The sequence below is a fragment of the Fragaria vesca genome, linkage group LG6 (assembly GCF_000184155.1).
Source record: "Fragaria vesca subsp. vesca linkage group LG6, FraVesHawaii_1.0, whole genome shotgun sequence".
NCBI lineage: Eukaryota > Viridiplantae > Streptophyta > Magnoliopsida > Rosales > Rosaceae > Fragaria > Fragaria vesca.
Genome location: NC_020496.1, coordinates 30988717 through 31003726, shown reverse-complemented (window position 1 = coordinate 31003726; position 15010 = coordinate 30988717). Strand labels below are relative to the sequence as shown.

The window sequence follows — 15010 nt, the reverse complement described above, 5'->3', positions numbered from 1 at the left end:
AAAATTTCTATCGATATTTGATATTTTCTCAATATAATTTATTTTATTTTGTTTTGCTTAACATGTAAGTCTAAAAATATACATACATACAAGAGAGTTATACTAACTTTTATCACTATTGTTGCAAAAATAAATATTTAATTTTGGAGTTTTTTTTTTGAATATATTTGCCAAAGTAAATTGTTCTATTTGTATTTGATAACCTCAAAAAATAAATTATTTTGTTAAAGTAAATGTGAAAAATGATACATTTATTGAAATGACAAAAATGCCCTCAAAATTTAACGGTGTTAGTGATCAGGGTATCAAAATTAATGCTAACAGAATGAAACTTTGGGTATGAAAATGCAAGTTTTTAATAGTTAGGTATGAAAATGAAAATAACATCATAGTTCGGGTGGTGTGTTGTAATTAATCCTTGAATTTTCGGTGTCAGGAGATAGCTGCGGGGTTAGTGGGTTTAGTGGCTCTGGTCGATATCAAGGAGCTGCGAGGTGAGTTGCGGGATAAGCCACTGGGTGAGGCGGAGGTGGGCATGCGCTGGGGAGGAACCCCTCGAAATTGGAGGGGAATTGGAGGAGTGGCGGGGATTTGATGAGGATGGAAATAGGGAGGGATTTGGAAGGCTATGATTTTATTCTGTTTTTGATGTTGATTATTGGCCAGAGTTTTTTCTCGCACTTGACTACTTGGTCGAGGTGCGGTGGCGAGCCCATGCAATTTATTGTGGTGGTGTCGATGACGTTCCACGGGTCATATGGTGGCAATGTGGTTGCTAAGAGGGATAAGAGATTGAGAACATATGCGGTGGAGGAGAAATAAGAGATTGAGAACATATGCAGTGGAGAGAGATGGGGGTAGCCATGGCTAAGACTGAAAGAGATGAATGAGAGAGAGATATGAGTAAAAGGGTAGTTTTGAGAGAGTAAAGATTAAATTGTCACCACGAACATGGGCATTTGGGTCAGTTCATAAAATTTTAAGGTGACTTGGTAATGACATGGTCATGAGCTGATAATTCTTATCGGCCACATCACCATTTTGACGGAGAGAATAAATGGAATGACTATTTCAGAGGAAAATCATGACTTTAGGGACTATTCAGATGAATATAGAACCTCAAAGACTAAACCGGGGACGAGATTAAATCACATTTACTAAACAAATTTCAATTCTTAGAAACATAAATACAACCTTTATATTACACAAGAAAACAACTCCCTAGTCCAGCAAAATCAGCACCTACTAAAATATATGCATTTGTCAACGTTCATACACTAAACTTTATCTGGCTTTGACGTAGGGAGGATGACAGAAGAGATTGAGGAGCAAATTGATCGTTGTAAGTCCAAGTCTGATTTGCTGCAGATTTGGCGTTCGGTGTCAAAATGCTAATTATTGTACCATTCCGGAATGGGAACAACTAGACGTATGAGCTTTTTTGGCCATCTAAGTTCGTCTTGGACCTCAAAACAATAATTAATTTACTTATTTCCAGCATTTTATGATTACTAATTTCCAACATTTTATTTACAATATTTCATCGTTGTCCCCTCTTGTATTAGACTGTTTCATTAATCAAGATTTGAGGGTAACCGCACCAGCCCTTTATTTCAAAAAAAAAAAAAAAAAAAACTCATTTGCACAAAAAAATAAAAGTCAAACCTCATTCCAATGACAATAAGACTTTTGATCCCAATTGAATGAAAGATTAACTTATTTGTGCCCAAATATACAAATCTTTATTAAATTTATAATAAAATAATATTTTTTAGACATTTTTACCCTTGGTCCTTATATATGCTTAGAGAGAGAAAGTGTAAGAGAGAGGAAAGACTTTGCCGGCAGCTCACCGGATCTCCGGACACCAGCCGTCGGACTCCGGTCACCGGAATTTTTTCAGTCACCAGTAACTCGGTTACTTCGGCGACCGATCGCCGGAACTCAGTTTCTGACCCCATAAACTCAGTTACTGACCTAATAAACTCAGTTACTGACCCTAGAAATTCAGTTACTAACCCAAAAAACTCAGTTACTGACCCCTAGTGACTCAGTTACTCCGGCAACATATCACCGGAACTCAGTTTCTGGCCCCAGAAACTCAATTACTGACCCTATAAATTCAGTTACTGACCCCTAGTAACTCGGTTACTCCGGTAACCGATAACCAGAAACTCAGTTATTGACCCCCAGTAATCCTCAGTAACTCAGTTAATGACCCCTAGTAATCGACTTATTAGCTCCAAATGTTGTAGAAATTCGTTTTATTAGCTCCAAATGTTGTAGAAATTCGTTTTCTAACCCTTAAAAACTAACTTTCTGACCCCAGAAACCCCGTTACTGTCCCCCAAATGCATAAAAACCCACCGACAAACATCATACTTCCATTTCATCTTTGTCATTGCCGACATTCAATATTCAAAATAATATAACTACCACAATAATAATTCTTCTCAGTAATACAAGAAAAAATGCCGCAGTAACCAATATATATTCAACAAGTAAAATACACAAATCCAACAAATTCACAAAACGAAAAACAAAAAAAAGAAGAAAAGGAGAGAGAGAGAGAGAGAGAATTCAAGCTGGAGCCGATACCTCCCAGGCGGTTTTTGACCTCGCGATGCTCAAATCCAGAAACAGCTTCTTCTTGTCGACGTCAGAGATTGTGTCGATTCCGATCTTCGAGAGCAGATCGGTGGCTCTCTCGAAGCACGACGAAGCGAGGTCGAACTTCCAATGCTCGTGCCATTTGACGCCGGTCTTGTGGTAGAACGAGGCGGACTTGATCGCCGGGGAAGGAACGCCGAAAACTTCACCGGCGACAAAGAGTCGGTCGGCGGCAATGTGGCGGAGCTTGGCGTGCTCTTCGGCTTTGGAGGAAGGGAGGGAACGGAGGGTGGTGGCGTTGGAGAGATTGACGCAGGCGTTCCAGAGGCGGTAACTGAGTTTCCAGATGACGAGCTTGAGAGAGTTGGGGAACAGAGCGTGGTGGCTCAGTTGAGTCAAGGCATGATCGGGTAATGAGAGATAAGAGAGGTAAGGTTTGATATTTATGAAGAATAATATTGTCTTTTAATTAAGATTTGTGCAAATGGGCATTGAAAAATGTTTTTTATTAGAATGTGCTATAAGCCTTTAAAATTAGTACTAAATGAGTATTTCCCAAAAAATAAATCAACTCAACTACAGTACGAACAATCAACCAAAAACGCTAAAGCTAAACTCAGTATTCAAATTGCATTCAAATTGCAGCGAACTTTTCAACCAAAAAAAGAAGAAGAATAGCAACGAACTTTCAATCGGACACAGTAGTCGCTTATCCGAATAGGACACTACACTAGCATGGATCGCCGATCGGGTCTTAAAATCGGAATTTAAGAGTGTTCAATCACACATCAATATTACAGCCGACGTCGAAGTAACTGAGGCAACATAATCCAAAACAACCAATAGTTGTGCATATAATTTGGCTTCAAATCCTAGAATGGTTTTTGAGATCTTTGGCAAATAGAGAAGCAAAAGCATCCATGCAATGTTTCTTCAAGACCAACCCAACGTTAACTCCCCCACCTCCATTTTTGTTTTCTGTAAAGGAAATGGCTGATGTCCTATCAATGGAAACAATCTCCACCTTGCAAGGTGATCCCCATCCAAAATCAGTTTCATACATACCAAACCGATGTGAGCCAGCAATACCTACCAGTCTACCACTACGCAGACTGCTCAATCTTGAAACCCAATTCTCTGCTCCATTCAAAATCCCCTCCTTTTCCAAATTCCTCAAAGCTTCACTGATTGCTCTTAATGCCACAACCAACCCATCTTCCCCCAGTAGCCCTTTCGTTTTGGCAACTACCAAACAACCCACTGTACAGTTGCCGAAATATGTTGCAGGTAGAGGAGGGTCTAGCCGAGACCTACAGTCCGCGGAGAAGATGACTCGAGCTTCATCTTCCTTTGTTTCTTCAGCCTTAACTAAGCAGACCCATGTATAGGCACATGCTAAAGAAAACAGTGACAAATGGAGACTCCTATCAGAACCTGTTGCAGCCATGACACGCCTTCTGAGTGATTGGATGAATGCGAGAGTCAGCTCGAAGGTGCCTCGAATTGAGTCTCGGGGAACTTGAAGCTCCCACACCATTAAGCTTCGATTGTTGGGACCGTCCATGGCTTGGTATTGGTTTGCAAAGAGTGTTCCGAGCCCCTCCTGGTCTTGGATGAGTCGTCTGTCATAGAAGGGTTTGAACTGGTCCGGTAACGAAGATGAATTTAACCCTTCATGTTTGCATATGTGCGCCCATGATTTGAAAAACGAGATTGAAGTTAAGCCATCAAGAACTGCTTTGTGCACTGTTGCTCCGATCGAAAATCCTTTGTTTGGGAAGAGAGTGATTTGCAGTGCCATCACTGCAGCTCGTTCATGAGAAGTCTCCAGTTGGGGGACAAGAGGATGGTATTCTTGGGGTTCAAGCAAGTCGTAATTGCTTGAAAGGCGGTCGAAATCAGCATTGGACTCTACTACTGTAAGCAAAAGGGTGTCGCCTTGGACATAGCTCAAGATAGGTTTGAGGGAGTCTTGAGGCCAAGTGAGGTTTCCGGCGAGAGGTAGGAAATGTTTAAGGGTAAGCGAGAGTGAGGTTTTGAGTTTGTCAAGTATGGGATCGAACGAGAAGGTCGGATTTTTAGAGGAAGAAGATAATTTGTAGAAATAGAGGAGCTGCGGTGGAGCAAACCTTAGCCAACGTATATCGAAGAAGGTCAGGGGAAGGGATGAGTGATCCGGTGAGGCTGGAAGCGGCGGAGCCACCCTGCAAACTTGAACCACTTTTGTAGTTGAGTTTCGGAAAGCCATTAGAGATGATCAATTGGAAGAAACTTGAGCAATTATGTTCTAGCAGATGGGTATGCTATACATACTCTGAACATGTGGTTGCTGTTCTAGCAGGGGGTGGTGGGGTAGATGTTTTGAACATGTGGTTGCCTAAGATGGTTGTATGCATAGCATACACAGCTGTATGATAACATAACATTCATGACTCAAATCTACTGTATACGTAGAATTCAAAAAAAGAAGATGAAGAATTCACATAGAGAAAAAGCCAATAATATCTCAGGTTTTTCTCAATTAATGCAAGCTTAAAGAAATTCTTACAACCAAAACGTATTTATAAACATAAACATAAAAGACTAAAAGCTTGTAGAAGCATATTAGTACAGCTGGAAAAGCCAGTAAGGCAGCCACATCACATAAAGAGAATGACAAACATGGCTGTTTGCACCCATTTTTGGTAAATCGGCCCTTGAAATCTTGGCCGATAGATAAGGAAAATTTGGTGCTTTATTAGCAATATCTCAATAGAATTTCATAATAAAATTCTATTAGATATTAACCTATGGAGAAGAAATTAAAAAGGAAGGCAATAACAGCGATTTCTCATAATTGCCGATATATAATCGAGGAAGGAAATAACCGAGATGTAATTGCGTTTGAAGGCATTGATGACAATATTTCATAATCAAGAGACAATCAATTCCAACGAAGCCGCAAGAAGAAAGAAATAAACGTGTGATTAAGGAGAAAACAATACGGAGCATATCTTTGATTCGGTCATTTAAGTACCGAAATTATTTATTTATTTAATGTTTCTTCTCCTAATTTGTGTTTATACTTGTATATATTCGACCCTCAGCCTCATTGTAAAAGGTCCTCGACCAACACAAACAACACTTCAATACAAACTCTATCAAATTCTCTACGAATTCTCTACAATATCAATCTTTTTATCCATGTTCTAGCATAGTTTTCTTCTTCTTTTCATCGTTTTCTTTACCTTCTACACTTTATCACTTTCTTTACATTCCGCACTTTACTTTCATGCAATTTCTCTTCCGCGTCTTTAAATTCATGCACTTTAATTTATCGCAATTACTTCATGCAATTTACGTTTCATGCAATTTAAATTTTCGTTTTTAAATTCTTGTTCTTTTACTTTTCGCACTTTATTTCTCGCAAACTTATACAAAAATCACAAAAAAAAAACAGGAGCAACATCGGTGAAAACGCCGAAAGTCCTTGCAACAAAGGCAAGAGAACCCAACGGCCGAGACGGTTCCTTCCTCAGCCTACAATCACTTGGGAGAAGTCAGATCAAGCGCAAAATATTTATCAAAAACCTCGCTTGGCCAACAGGCCGCGAGTTGGCACGCCCGCGCAAATTTTGAAGGACGATTGCTCTCAGGCCCTCGGCCCTAATCTCGGCCGAGACGATTTTTGAGCAAACAATGGCAGCACAGATTTCTATCAACAACGACATGTCAACACCTCCCCTCAATCTCAGTAGGGATAACCAAACTGAGATTGAAGTCGTATTGATAACTGTGCAGAGCATCCTTTTAGCAAAAGTAACATATGTAGCTGTTGTCAAGAACGTACTGGCACACAAGATTTGCAACAAAGGGGATATCTGGTCTTGAAAAACTCAAGTATTGGAGAGCACCAACAATGCATCTTAACAAAGAAAGATCACTGAGAAGAGTACCATGACTACCTTCACTCTTGAGCACTTGAAGATGTGTCAAGTATTGGAGAGCACCAACAATGCATCTTAACAAAGAAAGATCACTGAGAAGAGTACCATGACTACCTTCACTCTTGAACACTTGAAGATGTGATTCGCAAGGAACTGGTAGTGTCTTCATCATCTGTAGTCTCAGAAACTGTTGTCTCACTTGTCACAATACTCCCTTGTAGAAAATACAAGTTTCTTTTTCTAGTACCCTTCATCATCACAAGTGAACCGGAAACAACCTTAGCAACACAATTCTTCAATGTAACTGTGTGCCCTTTTCATTCCAAAGCACCCAAGGAGATAAGATTCTTCAAATTCGGAACATACCGAACATTAGTCAATTCTCTAACAACCCCATCATGCATTTTGAGACGAACTGTACCAATCTCTTTAGTTCTGCATGGACTATCATCTCCCATAAGAACTATTCCACCATTCAGTTCTCTCAAACCAGAGAACCATTCCTTGTTAAGACACATGTGGTGTGTACAACCCGAATCCATAATCCACTTATCAGAATAATCACGTGCAGATGAACTTGCTAAAGCCAAATCAATCTCATCTTCTTTAAAATCTTCAATAGTTGATGAACAACTCAATGCAAAACTGAAGTCAACACCATCATCTTCAAATTTTGCCATATTTACTTCAGAACCCTTTTTGTCTTTATTCTTCAACTTGAGACAATCTAATTGAGATTGTCACTTTTTTATGTATGTATGAATATTTGATGTTCATGAACAAGGTCCCCCGGGTTCGAAGAAGTGAAGAACTCCAACTCCAACTCCAATTAAACTTTGAACGAATCTCTAATTAATCATGAAACGAGTTACTCACACCAATTAATACTTTTACAATTAGGATCTGAAAACGTTGTTAGATTATTGAACTTTTACCCAAGAGAAGAAAACTCCTTTTGAAATTTGTAATGACATAACAATAATAGAATTCCTTCCAAATATTGAAATCCTTGTAGGAAATGATATGGCAGTGCCACATCATTTGGGATATAGATTTGGTATAAATTTTTATGCTCTCAAGCATAATCCAGGTTCATTAATGGAGGTTGAAGACGAACCAGCTGTGGTTGATCAATTGGAAGAAACTTGAGCAATTATATATAACCTCTTCTGCCTCATTGCCTGCCGGTGGCTGTGAATATATGATTTAAAATTTGTTCATTTGATCGTTGTTTCACACTAACAGTGGCGGAGCCAGGATTTGAACCTTGGGGGGTCCAAACATTATAACATAAGTGTACATTAAAATTTTGTAAAAAGTTATCTGACTCAATGTTTAATTTAATCATCTTTAAATGAAGCAAAATTTTATTGTATACATCTCATAAACTCGTGCAACATTAAAAGTGTACGAATGAAGAAAATAGTAATTTACACATCACTTAATACTTCACATTTTTTGTTTTGGTAAATTCATTAATTTTCCTGGTTACTAATTAAAAGAAATCAATTATCTTAACAATTTCGATTGGTAAGACATAAAGACCAATCAATTTATAGATACATTTCTTAATATAATTGATTTGTCATTCAAGATTAATTAATAGGTAGAAAATTTAAGAGGGGTTTAATGATACAATTAGCTAATTAAGCACCTAAAATTTCCAAAAACCAAGGGGGGTTCAGACCCCTTCGGGACGGAGCACAGCTCCGCCCCTGCACACTAATCACGTAATGCATAAGCGATTGACTTTTGGAATAGCAAATGATTAAGGTGGAAACATGCTCCTAATTAAACACAATAGGATTACTGATTGATAAGTTTTAAAAATGACCGAAGTTCAGAGACTTTTAATCTTTTATAGAAGAGTTTGAGAGCGCCACTGGAGATAATGAATTATTGGAAGAATCTTGGTTAAAGATGACATTAAAACTTATGGGTAAAATATATATTGGGTTTTAATTTTGGGTAATTGGTATACCCATTTTCAGTAGTGGGTGGGTACGGGTATTTAAAAAAAATCCATGGGTGTGATGAACTGGGTACAGGTAATACCCGTGGGTACCCAGATATATAACACCCACATACATACCGTTTGGGTACCTAGAACATGTTTTTCTCCTTTGTTTTAGTATAGGCCTCGTTTGAATATATTTAAAAGCTCTTTATTTATTGTAATTTTGAGTATTTAAATTGTCGTTGAAAAACAAATTTATCAATGTTGATCTGATTTTGATCAAATAATAGTTGTTAAGTGAAAGTGGGAGACTAAAAGAAACCAACCTAAAAATTTCTCTTTCTTGGGTCTAAAAACTTAAAATAAAAATCTAAATAAAGCCATAAAACACAAAATTATTGGCTGAAAAAGACAGCATAAACAACATTTAAAGTAGCTCCCCTTAATAGAAATGGGTAATGGGTGTGGGTATGAGTTTTACCCATTTAAAATGGGTGGGTAATTACCCAAACCTAACATTTTACAAATGAGTATTACCTAGTGGGTATCACCCGCGAATTTTTTTTGGGTGGGTATAAACCCACGGGTATTTCCCAATGGGTTTTAATGCCAACCTTAATCTTGGACATTTAACGTTTATTATCACAAACACCAAACCATCAAAACTCTCGTCTTTGTATTCCCAGTTAGCCTCCCAGTTATTAACAACCAAAAGGAAAGACACAGGCAAATTATAATCAAGGAGTACATATAAGCAGAGATGCGTCGTAACCCTAGAGAACCTTAGTGTACATGGCTTCAATGTCCCTTGAGACCATCGGCAAACAGAGAAGCAAAAGCATCCATGTAATGTTTCTTCAACACCAACCCAACGTCAAGGCCTCCATCGCAATTTTTGGAATCTGAAATATAGATGGCTCCTGTTCTATCAATGGAAACAAGCTCAACTTTGTTTGGTCTTCCGAATCCAAAATCAGTGTCATACACGTACACCAAACCGATGCGAGCCGGCAATGGCAACCAATCTACCACCACGCAAACTACTCAATCTTGAAACCCAATTCTCTGCTCCATTCAAACCATCTTTCTCCAAACGCTTCATAGCTTCAGTAATTGCAGTTAAAGCCACAACCAACCCTTCTCCTCCCGACAACCCTTGTGTTTCTACAACCGCCAAACACCTCGTGATGCAGTTCCCAAAATAAGTTGCAGGTATAGGAGGGTGTAGCCGAGACCTACAGTCGGCGGCAAAGACCAGTTGGGTTTTCTCTTCCTTTGTTTCCTCAGCCTTGACTAAACAAACCCATGTGTAGGCACAAGCTAAAGAAAACGTTGACAAATGAAGATCTCTATCGGAACTTACAGTACTTAGTACATGCCCTCTAAGTTTCTGTATGGATGCACGAGTGAGTTCGAAGGTCCCTCGAATTGAGTCTTGTGGAGGTTGAAGCTCCCAGACCTTTACGCTTCTATTGTTGGGACCGTCAATGTCTTGGTATTGGTTCGAAAAGAGTCTTCCAAGCCCTGCCTTGTCTTCAACCACCGTTCTATCGATCGTAGAAGGGTTTGAGGTGATCTGGTAATGAAGATGAAGTTAGCCCATGATGTTTGCATATGTGCGCCCATGATTTGAAAAACGAGATTGAAGTTAAGCCATCAAGAACTGCGTGGTGCATTGCTGCTCCAATCGAAAAACCTCTGTTTGGGAAGAGAGTGATTTGCAGTGCCATCACTGCAGCTCGTTCATGAGAAGTCTCTAGTTGGGGGACAAGAGGATGGTATTCTTGGGGTACAAGCAAGTCGTAATTGCTTGAAAGGCGGTCGAAATCTGCATCAGACTCGACTATTGTAAGCGAAAGGGTATCACCTTGGACGTAGCTGAGAATGGGTTTGAGGGATTCTTGAGGCCAAGTGAGGTTTCCGGCGAGTGGTAGGAAATGTTGGAGGGTAAGAGAGAGTGAGGTTTTGAGCTTTTCAAGTATGGAATCGAATGAGAAGGTAGAATCGTTAGGGTTAGAAGATGATATTTCATAGAAGTAAAGGGGCTGTACTGGTGCAAACCTTAACCAACGAATGTCATAAAAGGTCAGGGGAAGGGAGAGATCTGGTGAGGCTGGAAGTGACGGAGCCACCCTGCAAACTTAAACTACTTTTACACATGAGTTTGGAAGTGCCATTGGAAGATGATAAATCGGAAGAAACTTAATTGAGCAACTATATATAACTTCTTCGATCTGCCTCATCATGGCCAGCTGCCGCCAGTAGCTGTGCATAACTTATTTGATTTTAAATTTATTCATGCATGTGTTCTGTTGTTCCACACTAACTAATCATATGCATAAACAATTAAACAGTTGACTTTGTAATAGCAAATGGCAACAGGTCCTAATTAAACAATAGGATTACTGATTAGTATTAAGTTTTAAAAATGACCGAAGTTCGGAGCTGCCCTGCAAAATTGAACTACTTTAATAGAAGAGCGCCATCGGAGACGATGAATTGGAAGATACTTGAGTCAGTTGTATGAGTTTCAAAGGTTTTGATCAATAGATATATCGTTCAACTTAATTTAAAACGACTCATATTATGCATCATATAAAAATAAAATTTAAGTTTTTTCCTCAAGACCTCTACACTTAAAGCAATAGTTATAAATGACTCTAGTTTCAAATCAAGACAAGTTGTTTGGATGATGTAATTCAAATGCTCATGAACGTAATTAGCTAGGTGAAGAAACTATTTCACAAAAGGAATGAAAAAAGTGGCAAAAACTAAATCATGAATGAGTTAGGAAAAAAAAAAATTCAACGATCAACAATATGGAAATATTACCAATAAGTAATACATGAGGAAGTAGTCTAAGGTTTACAACCAAAACCAATTAGCAATGGACGGAGTGGCCCAAACCCTTATAAACCTACATGCAATGCCATATTTTTCCGATGTCGGATTTATATCTCAACACGACCCCGCACGTGTGACGAGTTTCATATCATACACGTGAACAACATTTGAGTGACGTGGAGTTCGTGTGGCCATTACGCATTCACACGTGTACGTGGATATCATGATAAAGTAGTCTGGGTTCACATTCAAAACCAATTGACAATCAAAATGGAGTGACTTAAACCTGTTATAACCCACATGCAAGATCTCATTTTTCCGATGTGTGATTTATATATATCTCAATAATACTAAATAATCCAACGCAGGAAGATCAATTAGGTCATTGATTTTGTTTTTGTTTTTTTTAATTTCTTTTGAGTAGAAAGATTCGAAGTTTATTTTTTTATCTTTTCATTTCAGTGGGGGAGTACCCAAAACGACATCGCATAAATGGTTATGCCAATTTAAACAAAATTTTAAATTCAGCTGATCAAAAAAAAAAATTAATTAATTCAGAATTTAAGAGCGTATCAAATAAAAAGTCTCAATGGCGGCAGGAGAAGGATGGGGGTACTTGGGCAATAGGTTTTTGGGCTTTACTCGGCTAAAAAAAACAGCAAACCAAGGGACGAGTACAGACTATATTGATGCACCTTTACTCATAATAGCACCAATTCCTTCAAAAACACTGTTAAACTCTCAGAAATGATGATCAACTTACTATACTAAATCTATGCCCCTACACTTGTAGAGAGCTGATCTACTATACCTGTATTTGTCTCACGTATCATATCAGTACATTAATCTAGTTAACGAACTTTTACTTGAGCCAAAACACAAAAACAACATCCATATATAGAATTCAAAAGTGTTAGAAATTAACCACCAACCAGAAGAGAAAGTAAATTCTGAGGCTAGAAAATAGGAACCATGTATATGAATCATGGAGTCTAACCCAGATCTGCAAGACTTTTAGCAAACAGAGAAGCAAAAACTTGCATATTTGGTTCATTCAAAACCAGCCCAACCTCAACACCACGACCACCATTCCTGCTATCCGAGAATGAGATTGCTCCTGTCATATCTATGGAAACCACCTCAGTCCTTTTTGGTCTTCCCCATCCAAAATTTGTGTCATAAATCTCAAAGATACGTGAACCAGCTACTGAATACAATCTATCAGTGCCCTTCGCACTGCACATCTTTGAAACCCAAGTCTCTGCCCCATTGAGAAGTCCCCCACTAACATCCAAAGCCTTTATAGTTTCACTAATTGCTTTCACAGCCACAACCAACCCATCTTCTCCCAGGAGTCCTTTTGTTTCTGCAACTGCTAAATGACCCACGATGCAGTTCCCAAAGTATGCTGCAGAAACCGGAGGGTCTAAGCGAGACCTACAATCCACACTAAAGACTATCCGGACTTGGTCAGATTTTATTTCTTCTTCTTCTGCCTTGACTAAGCAAGCCCATGTATAACCACATGTTAGAGAAAATGATGACAGATGAGCTGAATCAGAACCCATTGCAGTCTTGACAAGTCTTCTAAGTGTTTCAATATTCGCCTGAGTGAATTCAAACGTACCTCGAATTGTCCCCGGTGAAAACTTAGTCTCCCGAAACATTAAGCTTCTATTGTTAGGCCCCCCAGAGCTCAACCAGTCGTTCGAATAAATTGTTTCGATCCCCTTCGGGTCCTTGATGGCCTGTCTGTCACTGTAACATGGTTTCAGCTGATCCGGCAACGAAACGGCTGAACCATGTTTGCATATGTGAGCCCAGGATTTAAAAAACATGGTTGAAGATTTGCCATCAACCACGGCATGGTGCATGGAGGTTCCAATGGAAATGCCATGGTTGGGAAAGACAGTGATTTGCAATACCAACACCGCTGCGTGTTCACTAGTCACTGCCAATTGGGGAACAAGAGGATGGTACTCTTTGGCTTGGAGATATTCATTGCTTGAAAGCTGGTGGAAATCAGCTTCAGACTCAGCTATGGTGAGTGAAACGGTGTCACCTTGGACATAGTTGAGAATGGGTTTGTAGGAGTCTTTAGGCCAAGTTAAGGTTCCTGCTAGGGGTAGGAAGTGTTGGAGAGTGAGAGATAGTGAGGTTTTGAGTTTGGGAATTATGGTATCAATGGAAGATGTTTCATAGAAGAAAACCCGTTGAATGGGTTTCAATCTTAGCCAATGTATGTCAAAGAAGGTTAGAGGAAGGGAGAAATGGTCTGGTATGGGTGAGTCTGGTGAGCATGGTTGTGGATCTACTCTGCAAACCTCAACTACCTTCACTGAGTTTGAGTTTGGCTGTGCCATTGCTGAGGATGGAAGAAAAGCTTGAGGTGCTGTATATTGAAGGCACCTGACACAGAGGATTCATATATGCAATTCATATAATTTATTTAACTTATTATTTTCTAATACAGAGGAATCCAAGATCTCAAACTCAAAACATAAACTACTGTCCTATTATACTTGGATTGTTCCCCCCAAATATATTACTACTCAACTGCTCAACATGTGCCGGCCAGCAAAGCATGAATCATGATTATCCCAATACCCTCACATAGCGGGAGCAAATTTGCTCCCCGTCCAAACTTACCCACCCTCATACCCACCCTTCTATATGGATGCCAAGTGTCTTATCCTCTAATCACCTTAACCATGATTAACTACATGGGTTTATAAATTATATTATCTTCTAACTCTAATTCTTTTCTTTTTCCTTTTCCTTTTTCTAAACAAAATACTCAAACCTAACAAATTTAGGACTCCTCGTATTCTGAGGAGCATCTCTAGTGTCGTTGTTATCAACTCAAAGTCATATTCACGTCGGATCCATTCACGTCTGGGTTCTTCCTCCTTCTCATATCTCTTCCCTTTTGGTTTCTCTTGTAAGTATGAAGCTCTGTTAATCTTTCATGTTTTTGTTCTTCTCCTTCTGGTAATTGTGAATTTCTGATAAAGTCTATTGATCAGAACCCATCGTCTTATGCATAGCAGTGGACTGTGAGGTTGAATCACTTTCATGATCATGTCTTGTGAGGTTACAATCTGACAAGGTATATATGATGCTATCAATTTTTTTTCATGAATAAGCCAATTTCCCTCTCATTGAATTTAAGATGCATCAGTTTGGCTTTGGCAGTTCTCATGAATGAGCCAATTTCCCTTTCCTGAATGCTACTGCAAATTTTAATATGTACTTAGTGTTATTATGTTCAATGTCAATAGTTGGTTACTGCAAATTTCTATAGTGATGTGCTTGAATCTGAATGTAGGAAGATCATGAGAAAACTGTAGCTAAAATTTTAGACTGATCATGTTGTATTCTATGACATTATCCTTCAGATATTGCTTATTACTGAGCCGCATGGAATTTTCAGAGGGAGAATTTTGTGCTCAGGATTATGGTGACGTTGATGAAGCTATTGGTGATGTACAATCAGATTCGTATTCAGAAAGCTTGGATATCATGGAAAATAATGAGCAAACAGGATACGACAATGCCACTACTTTTGGTGGAAGTAATGAGGAACATGTAGAAGATATTGAAGAACTTACTGATGTTCCGACTCTTGGTATGATCTTTAACTCTGAGCAAGATGCATATGAATATTATAATT

At 38.9% G+C, this 15010-nt stretch overlaps 1 protein-coding gene and 1 non-coding gene across 2 annotated transcripts; one reads left to right on the top strand and one right to left on the bottom strand.

Moving 5' to 3' along the window:
- Window positions 1–2580: 2580 nt before the first annotated feature.
- Window positions 2581–4858, bottom strand: LOC101296506 (phenolic glucoside malonyltransferase 2-like). Its single transcript, XM_004306020.1, has 2 exons — window positions 3555–4858; window positions 2581–2944 (listed from the first exon to the last, which is right to left on the bottom strand). Exons 1-2 carry the CDS (start codon window positions 4856–4858, stop codon window positions 2581–2583), a joined length of 1668 nt encoding a protein of 555 aa, XP_004306068.1.
- Window positions 4859–14133: 9275 nt separating this feature from the next.
- On the top strand, window positions 14134–15010 carry LOC101293412. The gene is made up of 3 exons (XR_185045.1): window positions 14134–14278; window positions 14364–14446; window positions 14736–15010. It is a non-coding gene; the product is annotated as an uncharacterized LOC101293412 (transcript).